This window comes from Bubalus kerabau, chromosome 13 (assembly GCF_029407905.1).
Source record: "Bubalus kerabau isolate K-KA32 ecotype Philippines breed swamp buffalo chromosome 13, PCC_UOA_SB_1v2, whole genome shotgun sequence".
NCBI classification, from domain to species: domain Eukaryota; kingdom Metazoa; phylum Chordata; class Mammalia; order Artiodactyla; family Bovidae; genus Bubalus; species Bubalus kerabau.
The window spans coordinates 73,749,527-73,762,702 of NC_073636.1; the positions used below are offsets into that span (position 1 = coordinate 73,749,527).

The 13,176-nt window shown below is 53.8% G+C and overlaps 1 protein-coding gene and 2 long non-coding RNA genes across 8 annotated transcripts in view; 2 read left to right on the forward strand and 1 right to left on the reverse strand.

The window, feature by feature from the left end:
- The window catches only part of RIMS4 (regulating synaptic membrane exocytosis 4), a 68,014-nt gene extending 55,648 nt beyond the window's left edge, over positions 1-12,366 (reverse strand). For 2 of the 3 annotated variants that reach the window (XR_008701682.1, XM_055545091.1), the window contains exon 1: positions 4,471-4,928. Coding sequence is in view for 1 of the 3 variants with exons in the window: in XM_055545090.1 (XP_055401065.1) it covers positions 12,216-12,312 (97 nt within the window). In the remaining 2 variants the exon portion in view is untranslated. Of the gene's footprint in view, positions 1-4,470; positions 4,929-12,215 lie in introns of those variants that run through there. The other variant, XM_055545090.1, reaches the window with a different exon arrangement.
- On the forward strand, positions 867-5,759 carry LOC129625985 (uncharacterized). Of its 3 annotated transcripts, none has more exons than XR_008701685.1 (4): positions 867-975; positions 3,641-4,274; positions 4,495-4,562; positions 5,318-5,759. It is a non-coding gene; the product is annotated as an uncharacterized LOC129625985 (long non-coding RNA). The 3 variants fall into 3 exon arrangements; XR_008701687.1 differs by lacking the exon at positions 867-975 and adding an exon at positions 1,707-1,819; XR_008701686.1 differs by lacking the exon at positions 867-975 and adding an exon at positions 2,499-2,988.
- On the forward strand, positions 6,640-10,304 carry LOC129625984 (uncharacterized). Of its 2 annotated transcripts, XR_008701684.1 has the most exons (3): positions 6,640-6,909; positions 9,297-9,505; positions 9,651-10,304. It is a non-coding gene; the product is annotated as an uncharacterized LOC129625984 (long non-coding RNA). The 2 variants fall into 2 exon arrangements; XR_008701683.1 differs by lacking the exon at positions 6,640-6,909 and having other exon boundaries at positions 8,897-9,505.
- Positions 12,367-13,176: the final 810 nt, after the last annotated feature.

A 13,176-nucleotide genomic window follows, 5' to 3' on the forward strand; every position in this document is an offset into this window, starting at 1 on the left:
TGAACCGTACCCCCTGTGTCGGAAGGTGAAGTCTTAACCACTGGACCACCAGGGACATCCCCAGTTGCTTCTTTTCCTGCTCATCCTGTATCCTGGTCTCACCTGAGATCACTGCGTGTCACCTGAACAGGAAGCTATGTCTCAGCCCAAGTCAGTGGGAGCAGGAGGGCATTCTCCCATCTTCTATAATCTTTTCAATCTGAAGGAGTCTAAGAACACCACACGTGTTCATTTCTCCCTCTCTCACAGCACCCACCTGATCCCATTAGGGCCAGGCTCCCCAGCCTGGGGGTCCCTCTCCCCAAACTCAGCACAACCAACAGAAGCTAAGCAGAAGTGGCTGCAGCTCCCAAGGGCCAGATGGCTGCAGGGTGGGTGGGCCTGGGTCTGGGTGGGCCCCTGAGGCCCCTGGTCCAGTCTTGGTGTTGGGCTCAGGCAGATGAGAGATGTTTCTCGGGGCATTTGCTGAGGAACTTATGAATTTCCATTCCAGGCCCCAATCAGGGACACGTCCCCCCACCTGCTCCCAAGGCGACTACCAAGCAGCATTTCTCAGGGACCCGAGGGCTGGAAATGTAGGAAACGGACTGGGAGCCTCCGGTGCCCATAGGGCCCAGGGTGGCCACCTGGACCACCTGGGAGAGAAGGAGGCCCTGGCTGGGCTTCCAGAAACATCCGTTCTGCACCTGGTTTTGCCAGAGACCTGCTGCGAGGCTTTGGGCAAACCATGCAATCCCCGTCTGCGCCTCAGCGAGAGGACTTCAAGAGACTTCCGGCTTAAAGGTTCTGAGACAGTAACAGCTAATACTTTTAACACACCCTTACTGCGTGCAGGCTCTCCACAAAGCATGTCACAAATACGTACTCATTTAATCCTCCTGACATCATCAAGGCAGGAAGGAGCGATTACTAGCCCTTTTTGCAGCTGAGGAAACTGAGGCTCAATGAAGTAACTTGCTCAAGATCACACAGCCAGTAAGTGGTAAAGCCAGGCTTCAAACCCAGGACACCCAGCTATGGAGTGTGTACCATAACCACCGCTATGCTATACTTCCTGGGTATCATCTGACAACTCTTGAATCCTCACAGGACTGGGCACCATCATAGTTTCCTATCTCTCAGTCATGTCTGACTCTTTGCAACCCCATGGACTGTAGCCCGCCAGGCTCTTCTATCCATGGAATTCTCCTGGCAAGAATCCTGGAGTGGGGAGCCATTCCCTTCTTCAGGGGACCCTCGAAACCCAGGGATCAAACCTAGCACCACCATAACAGCTTAATAAGAATTTGCTAACTGGAAAAGAAAGAAAAAACTGGTAACCTAAAAGACCGAGATGATGGGAGTGGGACGAGGTAGCTGAGGTGTGAAGGAGACTGATGCTTCCCTGGGCGTCCTTTGGTGCTGTTTGGCTTTTCACCATGTAACAAGTTACAGTCCAGAGAAGGCAATGGCACCCCACTCCAGTACTCTTGCCTGGAAAATTCCATGGAGGGAGGAGCCTGGTGGGCTGCAATCCATAGGGTCGCTAAGAGTCAGAGACGACTGAGCGACTTCACTTTCACTTTTCACTTTCATGCATTGGAGAAGGAAATGGCAACCCACTCTAGTGTTCTTGCCTGGAGAATCCCAGGGATGGGGGAGCCAGGGGGCTGCCGTCTATGGGGTTGCGCAGAGTCAAACACGACTGAGGCGACTTAGCAGCAGCAAGTTACAGCCGGTAACGGCAGCATAAAGGGTTGTGGGAGCTGGAAACAGTGTTTGTCCGGGGGAAGGGACAAGAGACCCAGGAGATGGAGGTGCCCGGGGCCCTTTCAGCTGGGTAATTTTTGTGCTTCTAAAATGTACCATCTGCATATATTACTTAATCCAAATAATACTCATTCTTCTAAAAAGTGTTCAGGGACTTCCCTGAGGTCCAGTGGCTAAGAATCCACCCACCAACGCAGGGGACATGGGTTTGCTCCCTGCTCCAGGAAGATCCCACATGCCACAGGGCAACTAAGCTCGTGAGCCACAACTCCTGAGCCCACGCACCTGGAGCCCGTGGTTTGCAACAAGAGAAGCTACGACTCCGCAACGACAGAGGAGTCCCTGCTCACCGCAACCAGAGAAAGCCTGCCCACAGCAACGAAGACCCGGCGCAGCCAAAAAAAAATTTTTGAATTTTAAATAGTAATAGTGTTAGTCGCTCAGTCGTGTCCAACTCTGTGAGCCCATGGACTGTGGCCCGCCAGGCTCCTCTGTCCAGGGGATTCTCCAGGCAAGAATACTGGAGTGGGTTGCCATTTCCTTCTCGAAAGGATCTTCCCGACCCAGAGATCAAACCCAGGTCTCCTGCAGTGCAGGCAGATTCTGTACAGTCTGAGCTATAGGGAAGACTCATTTAAAAATAATGGTATTCAATGACCCATCAGCCAAGAATCAACTAGAGAGAAACTCTGGCAGGAGAGGGGATGCTCGAGGGACGAAAATGACCCTAGACGCACAGGAAGGGGAGGAGCACTAAGGAGGAGATGCGGGGTTGGGAGACTCCGGTTGTATCTAAACCAAGCCCACTAGACACCTCGCTCTGAAAACAGGGATTCAGAGGCCCAAAAGACAGTGGGAAGTGGCCTTAGGGGATGCTGCAATCCAGTGGCTGAACGGAGACCTCTTCTCCTGCCCCTAACGCAGTTTCTCAGGCTCCACCGGGCACACAGTGAACGCGTTTGTGTTCGGTCCCAGAGCCAGGTGTCCCAGCCGCAGGGAACGCAGTCCCAGCATCCCGCCCTTCCTGCACCCAGGATGTCTACAGCAGCAGGAAAGGCCACTGCAGCGGCCCAGACGCCATCTATGCGCCACACTCACCCCTGCAGCGGCCCAGACGCCATCTATGCGCCACACGCACCCCTGCAGCGGCCCAGACGCCATCTATGCGCCACACGCACCCCTGCAGCGGCCCAAACGCTGTCTATGCTCCACACTGGCATTTTCTCTCATTCTCTCGAGGTAGAGTTACTCACTCCAATTGACAAAGGATGAGGCTGAGGTCCAGAACAGTGACACGTCGAGAGACATAGCTAGGACATGGCAGAGAATCAAACCTGGGTTTGGGGTCCTCCAAAGTCCGTGCTCTTTCACGATCCTAAGCCACCCCTCTTGGAAGAGTATTTCCCATCAGTTGAGGACAAATCCCAACTGGAATGTATTGGTGAATGCTTTTTGTCTTTAGACTCTGAATTTTATGGGACTGGATAAGATTCTTATCACATCATAAAGTCTGTCCCTGCCACGCCTTGAATCTGAGCTAAACCTCAACCTTCCCTAAGAAATTACCAGTGACCCCTTTCTAGAAACATCTAAATAAACTGACTCAGTAAAGTCCCTCGGTAGAATTTCCCTACTTTTTACCCTTTTACATTGATGGTTCCTTTAATTTACTTCTTCCCAGTGGAGACCTGTCCTCAAATGAACCTCCTGGTTTTAACACATATTTCTGCCTTTCCTCAATGCAAGAAAGGGGTGGCATCCTATTCCCTTTGGTAAAAGATGCTAGGCCTGAGCCCCTCAGAATCTGCAGAGCTGTCTGAGGCCAATATGTCACAAAAGGATATTATGGGTTGATGTGTTATTCATGTCGCCTCATTTATCATTTATACAGATGGTTTCCAAAAGGATTGATGGGGTCCTTCACATTAAACCCAGTGCAAAGCAGGGCAGCAGCTGAGACTCATCTGATCCGAGACCTTGTGATGGAAATAGGTGTGCCTGAAGACTACACCCGGGTACCGAATCTGGTACCCAATGTCCCAAGCATCTAAGACACATAAGGAGACATCCCAAGTTCAGAAGAACCCTTCATTTCTCTCCAGCTTTTTTCTCTAACCCAGTGATTCTCTAAGTAGGGTCTGGACCAGTATCAGCATCACCTGGGAACTTGTTAGCAATGAGATTTTTCAGGAACTTCCTTGGCAGTCCTGCGGTTAAGACTCTGAGCTTCCACCACAAGGGGAGTGGGTTCGATCCCTAGTTGGGGAACTAAATCCCACATGGTGTGTGGTGTGGCCAAAAATTTTTTTTTAATAAATGAGATTTTTAGGTCCCAAGCCAGATTGAAGGAGAAACTTGGAGAGAGGCCCAGCAATCTATGTTTCAGCAAGTCAACTTGATGATTCTGACCCGACAATAACAACCACAATAGTGGTAACCCCTAACTGAATATCTACTATGTGCACAGGATTAAACCCATAATCTCACTGGTCCTTATAACTGAGGACCACATGCCCAGCTCTGAGGTAGGTGTGTTTTGTGCATTATGTCCATTTACTCCCTACAATAACCTTTTGAAGAACTTACTTTTTTTTTTTTTGGCCGCATCACACAGCATGTGGGATCGTAGCTCCTCAACCAAGGAGCAAACCCATGCCCCCTGCAGTGGAAGCACAGAGACTTAATCACTAATGGGACAGCCAGGGAAATCCAAGAACTTACCATTATTATGCCCCCATTTTACAGATGAAGAAACTGAGTCCCAGAGAGCTGAAGCCACTGGCCCAAGGTCACACAATTCAGAAATGGCAGAGGTGAGATAAAAATTCAGGTGTGTTGGATTCCAAAGCCACGTTCTTTCTGTCCCACCCTGGAAGCTCCCCAGAGTTTCCCAGCTATATCACCCCGAGAAGCGATACAGCTGGGTCAGATGAGAGCTGAGGAGGAGAGAAGGCACAGGCAGAGAGAGCCTGCCTGGGCAGAAGAAGCCCAGACTCCACACTACCTTCCAGCTACAATGGCAAAGGAAGCCACATGACGCATTTAAAGTCACCTGTGTCTAAGGAACTCAAAAGACTGGGATTCAGGAGGTGGTAGCTCTTGGCTTCTCTCTGACTTTACCCAGCTGAGGGTCTTTCTCCTTGCCACTCTGAACCTCAGTTAACCGCACTCATATTCCTTATCAGTGTCTACAAGACTCACTTGTGCCCCCAGCTTACTTCTCTGACCTCACCTACCCTCATGCAGCTTAATCACGCTGGTCTGCTTTCTATTCCCTAAACACCCAAATTCATGCTGACCTCAGGGCCTTTGCACCACCTGTTCCATACGCCTAAGTCCCTCTCGCCCCTCATACTCCCATGGCTGGCCCTCTCGCCCCTCATACTCCCATGGCTGGCTCTTCATCATTTAGGCCTCAACTCATCCATCACCTCCTCAGGGAGCCTTTCCTGACTACCTTACTTCATGTCCTACCCCATCAACCTGTCTTTTCATTTCACTTAACACAGACTGAAATTATTTATTGCTTAATTGCTTCCCTGTTTATTATCTGTCTCTTCCACTCCAGAACATAGCTCCACGAGAGCAGAAACTGTCTGACTTGTTCCCCAGATATAGCCCCAGCACCTAAAGAGATGTTTGGCACTGAGCAGCTAATTAAATATGAGTTGAAGAAATAATAACACCAAAGAAGAAAACCTAGACTCAAAGGCCAGAGCCCTGGATCCTTAACGGTAACCTCAGCAAGGTGCTCTGCCTCACTGAGCCTCAGTTTCCCTCCTTGCCTAAAGAAGAGCATGGACTAGACGCTCTCCAAGGGGCCTTCGAAGATCGCTAGTCTAGGAAAGCCAGGCCTGGAAGCCGCCCAGCTGGTCCATCCAGAAGAGGCACCTGGCCAGGGTCCCTGCAGCAGCTGCCCCCTCCCCACCCCCACCCACATCCCTGCCCAGCCACGCAGTCATCTCACTCCCCCGTCACAGAAACTGTTAATGAAGTGCGCACTGCTAAATGCAGTTACAATTACGGGGGCTAAGAATAAGGCGCTGACATCAGCCTTGTCAGTTTCCGAGTGAATCAGAAGGGGAGGGGGGAGGAAGGAGAAAAGGGGAGGGGGGACGGCGCTCCGGAGCTGTCAAGTGGAAATAGCACAGCGTTAAATATAATCCAGCATTGGCCTACATCGGTCTGGAGAGGCAGGTGATAGATCGGCCCCCAGGGCTGGGGAAGACAACTGGATTCTTCAAGGGGGCCAGGCAGCCCCGTGACGGGGATCATCCAGGAACCGATGGGCAGGAAGGCACTCCAGCGAGCTGGGGTGGAATGGAGTGGGATGTCAGATCCCAGAGGGGCGCATCTGAAGCTGAACAGGCCCTCATACCCTCGCCCTTGTCAGTGGCTGCTTGGCCAGCCCAAGCACTGCCCTTTCCCACCTGGAATCTCATTTCAGGCCAGGGGGCAGAGGGTGGTCTCTGGAGTCAAACACGCCTGGGTTTGAATCACTACTGTGCAACCCAAGAAAGCCACAAAACTACACCACGCTGCCTGGCTTTTCCTCATCTGCAAAATGGGTACATCGACAACAGTAGCTATCCCTTCCGGCTGCTGTAAGACTCAGGGAGACTATGACACTGTGCACAGGAGAACAAGCCTTTCAAGCAGTTTTATTTTTACAATGCTGAGACATGCTCAGACAAGGATAATTAACCCCTTTTTCAAGAGAGGGAAACTGAGGCCCGGGACTTGCCTGAGGCCCTAACACCAAAGTAGAGTCAAATCCAAGCCCCATCGAGTAAATGGGGAGGGTCGGGAGGGAATTCCAGTCGGTCAATCCAGGGGACTGGGGGTGAGGGTGGGAATTGGAGCTTTGACAGGAAGACAGTGGGCTTGACTGTCAAGGGGGGTGGTACACAGATGACATTGGGGGGGGGCATCTACACCCTCTGAGCACATTCTCCAAAACTGGTGCCTTTCTAACAACTCTTAAAAGAAATGCTGAAGCGATGGTTGTTAAGGCCACCGTGAAGAGATGTTAGGGGAGGCAGAGGAGGAGAAAGGCCCTGAGATGAGAGAGAGAGGGTCAGCTGGCTTGCGTCTGCTCTCCACCTCTCCACCCTGCCCTCTCTCAGCCTTCAGTCAGAACAGGCTCACCTCTGGATGGAGGTGGGTAAGGAGGAAAGCAGCGCAGAGTTCTCAAAGGGAGACGAGGCAATGGGTCCCTCCTTTTCCCTTCCCACCAAACACAAGCAAGGGGGGCCTCTCTGATACCTGCAAACGCCAAGGAAGCTACAGCCATGAGTCTGGCAGCTTGGGGACAAGGAAGAGGGGGCGCCAGAGTGGGGAGAAAATTTTAGGAAAGAGCTCTAACAGCATCAGAACAGATCCGGAGGCCAGTGAGCTGTGTACTGGGGGAAAGGATGACTCCTGTGTATGTTATTTTTCTGAGATGCATCTTTCAGGGTCATTCAAGATAGCGGAGTTTGGGGTCCACACTCTCACCCCACCCACAGCTTGAACTATGAGAAGAGCTGGTTCCATTCTTTACTGTGCCTCAGTTATCCAAATCCAGAAGAGTTCTGCCCAATTCCCAGCCCATAAAGGAGATTACAGCACTTGGTGGTAACTTAGGGAAAGCGGCAGAGGGGGGACAGGAAGTGGCATGCCCCAGGGATGACGGTGCCACCTTGCGCCCTCCAGTGGCCCTGATCCTGAAGGATATTTTCAGGCTCCTCCCCTCACCATTCCTCCTCATCCACCCAGCCCCAGCCCCCCTTTAGGGCCTAAGTTCTGTGTTCCCACCACCTCAGGGTGGAAGGGGTGGTTCAGCAGGACATTTTGTTTTCCAGAAAAAGCTCAGGTCAAATTTCAAGGACAAAAGTTAGCACTGGGGCTGGGAAAGAAAACTCTGCCAAGAGGAGTAAATTGGGGAAGGGAGGGGGAGTCCAGGGTGGGTCATTCCAGGTGCCTGGGCGGGGGCGGGATTTGGAGCTCTCGTTTCCCCTGCTGAGATCTATCTGGCAAGACAGGAGTTATCTCCTCCCCACCAGCCAGGAGAGGTAACGCAGTCAGCCCCCTCCATTTTCCCTCTGCCCAAAAATAAGGGGAGTGGGTTTCGGCACTAGTTGGTACATCCCAGCCATCAGGCCACCCCACCCAACAGATTTGGCCTGATCGGAAGAAGGCGGTACCACGAAGGGCTTTCCAGCTCAGAGATGTGGCCCGAACTGCGAGGAGAGGGACCGGTAGCCGGCCGGTGTTGCCATGGCAACTTCCTCCCTGCACTGGATCGAAGCATCCTATGGGCAAATCGGAGCTGGCTGCTCCAGCTTCTCCGCCCCTCTCCCAAGCGGGTGGGGGAGAACTGGACGCCAAAACCACTTGGTCAGACTCAGGGACACCATCCTCAATTTTAGACCCTGATGTAGCAATCCCCTTTGGCATTTGCTGGAAACTGGAGACACTCTCCAGACAAGCTCCCCAGCCGTGCCCCAAGGCAGGCTGGCAGGTCTGGGACTGAAGATGTAATAAAAACGAACTGTTAAAGAGAACGGGGACATGGGGCGCTGGGTGCTCCCTACCCTCTTGTTCCACATGCAAGTCCCCCAAATCCCCATCTTTAAACCCCTCCCAAGAAGGAGGGCCCAATTCTGCCTTAATAGCTATAACAATGCAATAAAATTAGCTTATAAGCTAATGTTTTGAGAACCAGGCTTCCCCCCTGCCTCAAACCCACAGATTCCTTTCTACAATCTTGCTCAGAAACAAGCTTTACTTCTTGGTAAGAAGATGACTAGCTAACAGCTACTGAGAGCCTGTCTAGTGTCAGGCGCTGTACTCTGCCCTTTCCGTAGCACACCCAGCACAACAATCAACCGCATAGATGCTTGAGGCAGACTGCTCAAGTTCAGATCCTACCTCCCTCATTTCCTGGTTCAGCGACCTTGAGTGAATACTCTCTCTGCGTCTCAGTTTTCTCCTCTGAAAATGGGGATGTTAACATGAACTGTGTCTCAGTTTTCCCATCTGAAAATGGGGACTGTCAAATGTTAATTTTATAGACTTGCTGTGAGGAAAGAAAACAATATTGAAAGTGGCTAGGAGAATACTTAGCAGAAGGAATATATAAAAAATGTTTACCCTCTGTGGTACATGCTCTGATTTTCTTCCTGTTATAGATAAGAAAGCAGAGGTCACATGTCTAACTCCCCCCTGCCCGACCCCTCCTCAATTACAAAGCCAGAAGGAGCCAGGTTGAGCCATGAAGACACAAACATGAAAAATGCCTCCCAAAAGCATGCCTCTCTAAAGCCCCAGTATCTTTATGAAAAGGGGCAAAGCAGTGTAAGAATTGGGTTCAGAGTGCCCAAGGGAAGATGCTTCTTGGGAAGAATTCTAGGAATCCGTGGTGACCAGCCTCCTGAGCCCCAGGGTGGCTAGAAAGGGGAGGAAGGGGCAGCTTCCTTTGCTGACAAAAACGTCCAAGGCTCCCAAGCTCAAGGCAGGAAAGTGCTCTGGCCCAGTTAAGGCTAATGAAAGTCTCCTCCTCACAGTTTCTCAGGAAACCAGCTGAAGGGTAGCATATAAGCTCTGAAGATGGTTCTGCGTCAACTGAGTTGATGAAAAAGATGCAGCGGACAGGACGTGGAAGCAGCAACAAAGGGAGGACCCTAGATAAGCCAGAGGACCATCAGGGGCACTCCTGGGCCACCGGGAACAGAGGGGCATGAAACAGTCAGGCGAGGGAGCGGGAGAGAGAAAGGTAAAGCCAAATCAGTTCTGACAGCCCTCCAACTGCAGCAGTCTCTGTCCACTATCTGAGACATATTCAAACTGCTTTTCGAAATTAGTTCAGCGTGGTGCTGCTCTAAAAGAATAAATCTAAAAGGCTTTTTTTTTTTTTTAAGGAGAAAATTAATGACTTTGAGAAGAACAAGAAAAATTAAGAACCAAGACAATGTTCCCTACTTCCGATTCTCACCAGACACTCATTAGCCTTCCGGAACTGAAACTTCACCTTCTTCCTCCCCCTCCCAAATTCGAAGCATCCCTTAAGATGAGCAGTTGAGCACAAGATGCCCAAACCAAACTCTTGGCTGTCGGCAGCTCCCTGGGGCCTCTTCACCTGGGAACCATTTTCTACACAGAGAGATCTGACTTTAAAAAAAAAAAAAAAAAATCATCTTTCAGAGACAGGACTAGTGCTTTACTGGAAAGAGAACCGGAAACCTGATTTTAGTCTCGGCTCTGTGCCCGCCTCACTGGGTGACCTTGGGTTATACACACACACATAGGGACTTCAATCTCACACACATTCACACACACAAACACACACACACATCCATATGGGGGCAAAGAGACGTTGGACAAGATGATTTCTAGGTCCCCCAAGTGAAAAAAAAGTTAAGAATTTGAAGAAATCTGCTGGGGGAAAAAAAAGCAGGTGGACCTTTAAAAATCTCTAATATTGCATGAAGTTACCTATTGTAACTTAAGTGAAACCAGAGCAAGTCGCCTGCAACCAACGATAATAACCAAAGCATCTGAATCATGACAAGGAGCATGACTCTGGAGAAAATCCCAACTGTCCATACCTCAGGGACAGTTGGCTCTTGAGACCTAAGTGGCCTGTTGAACTTCAGGAGTGTCCTTGAACATCAAGGGAGGGATGGGGGAGCCTGCCCACCGAGGCAGGTGGGGCTCCCTCCCCAAACCCCCAGTTGAGCCAGATTTCCTCTCTCTGATTTTGCTCCAGGGGAGGCCACTGGGTTAGGAGAGCCCCTCCACCCCTCCTCACCTTGCCTTGTCCATGATAATAATAATACACCCTCCCTCAGCTGCATCAAGGGGGAAGCGAAGCCTCAGTTATTCTTTCTGTAAAATGGTGATTCTGTAAATTGGCTCTGCAGTAACCATCTTCACTCCACCCCCTCTTCAGGTCAACACCAAGAAGGCTGTGTCAGGGGTCAGCCTCACATGCCCCCATTCACCCACTCAGCCAACACATTCTGCTGCAGAACTTTCTCCCCACTTGCCTCCTGCTCCAACAGGAAGAGGTGAGCACCCATCACCCACCGCTCCATCCAAGGCTTATCAGATAACTGGCTGACCAGATAAGCGTCCCTGTAGGCAGAGAGTCTTAAGCAGGGCCCTTGAATTCCCTGAAACTATGGACAAAAATGTTTGGATGGTGCGTGTATGTATTTGGGGGAGAACTCATCCGTATTGTCATCAAGTTCCCCAAAATGTCAGGAAACCATTTTGCTCCTCCCCACCACACACTCCCCTCCCCTTTCATCCCCTCACTGAACTAAAATACTCTCAGATCAGCATACAAAACACTTTTAACTTAACCCTTGTATCTGAGGTACCATCATCCCATTTTACAGACCAGTATATGGAGGCTAGAGGCGGCACGACTCGCCCAAGGTCACGGCTAATAAGGAGATAAGCAAGCCCAAGACCGGAACATGATTCCGACTCCCTCTCTGGCACTCTTTGGGGAACTCTCACCCAAAGCCCTCTAGCTACCCCCACCTGTTGGTGGATTCGCTTCCTCACCGCAAAAGCGTATCCGAAGCCCTTCTGTTTCCTCTGTCTGGTCCCAGGGCCGCCAGGAGCCGGTTTCTCCACATTTCCCCGCCCCTTGGGCTCCGGCCGAGGTTGCGCGCAGGCCTGGGAGCCTGAGGTTCCGGCCGAAGAATGGTGGCCCGGTCCAGCCCACCCAGAAAGGCCACTCCAGGGCCAAGAGCACCCGGGATCAGAGGCACACTGCGAAGGGCGCGCAGGTGTAGAGTCGGCGCCGCCCTACGCCTCCCTCCGGGACCAGCCGGGAGGAACCGAGAGGAAAGGCCGTCCCCCGGCCGGTCCCCTCAAGGTCCACCCCAGCCCTGGAGCCCGAAGCCCCCGCCCCTGGGGAAAGACGAGAGACAAACGGGGGGCGCTCAAGGCCCTGGGCGCAGGGCAGGGGTCTGGCACTGGGAGTCTCGGGATGCAGCCAAGACAAAGATGGAGCAGGAAGGTTGCGCGCCACCTCCAATGGCGGGGGGCGCGTCGGAGCCCCGCGGGTGAGGCGGCCAGAGCCCCGGTGTCTGAGGAGGGGGCACTTATAGGAGGCTCGGGGAGGGCGGCAGGTCGGATGCAGGGACAAGAATGGGAGCATTCAGTTGGCGCAGGTGAGTAGGGAGAGCTAAGTCCAGGAGACCCAAAGGGCCCACCTGCGGAAAAGGGGTGAATGGCAGAGGATCTAGGTCCCTGAGGGCGGCGGGAGGCGAGAAGACCCCACACCCTAGAGACTCCGAGGTCCCGTGGGTGGGAAATTAGACCCTGGGGGCGCATCTGCGAGCGTGGTTGGGATTGGGGGTGGGGAGGAAAGAGTGGCCACCTCTGAGGGCGCACCGGGTCGGGGACGGGGCCTCGGGATCCGGCTCCCGGGACGCCCCCCGGGGGTCGGGGGCGGGCAGCGCGCTTACCTGCGTCCTCGTCATCGAAGGAGTTCATGCACGGAAAGTAGATGGCGAGCGCCTCGAAGGAGGCGGACAGGCTGAGGCGGCTCTGCGAGCGCTCCATGCCCGCGCCAGCGCCGGGCGCCTCGGCCGCGGCGGCGGCGGCGGCGGCCGGCTTGGGCAGCTTGGCCGCCCCATTCTTGACGCGGAGTACTGCGCGCGGCGTGGTGGCGGCGGCCCGAGGCCGGGCCGGGGCTCCGCGGCGGGGCTGGCGGGCGCGGCGAGGCCGGCGAGCGGGCGGGCCGGGAGCTGGCGGCGCGCGGAGCCCGAGGCGCGCGGTGCTCCCGGCGGCGGCGGCGGCAGCGGTGGCGGCGGCGGTGGCGGCGCAGCTCGCTCTGGCCCGCGGCGCCCCCAGCCGGCCGCGCTGGGCGGGCTCCAGCCGCCGCCGCAGCCAATCGGCGCCGCCCGGGGGAGGGGGCGCCGCGCGCGGGGCGTGGGAGCCGGAGGGCGCGGGCGGGGCCCCTCCTGGCCCCCCGGGCCCGCAGGTTGTGCGCGCCCAGAGCGACGAGCGCGCCGACTGAGGCGCCCCCAGTCTCGGGGTGCGGCCCCACGCTGTCCCCACCCCCACACTGAGCCCCTCAGACGCCCCGAATTCCAGGCGTCCGGTCCCTACCTGAGACCGGCCAACCCCAGGGACAGAAACGCAGTCGAAAGGGACACAGTCACGGTGACCGGCACTGGAGACCCTCAGGTTCACACGTGAACCTGCAGAGCAGCTCAAACAGGCACCCCCACGACTGCATCCACTGTGCAAGACACACCACGGACACCCTCAGACTTAACACACCCAGAGAGATTCACCCAGACTCACTCATAGCGACACTTGGAGAACCAAGCGACAGAACCCCTTAGACTCCAGACACCCCTAAGACCCCCACAGGTAGGTACATCCACGGACACACACGGATTCACACCCAGAGACCTGCAG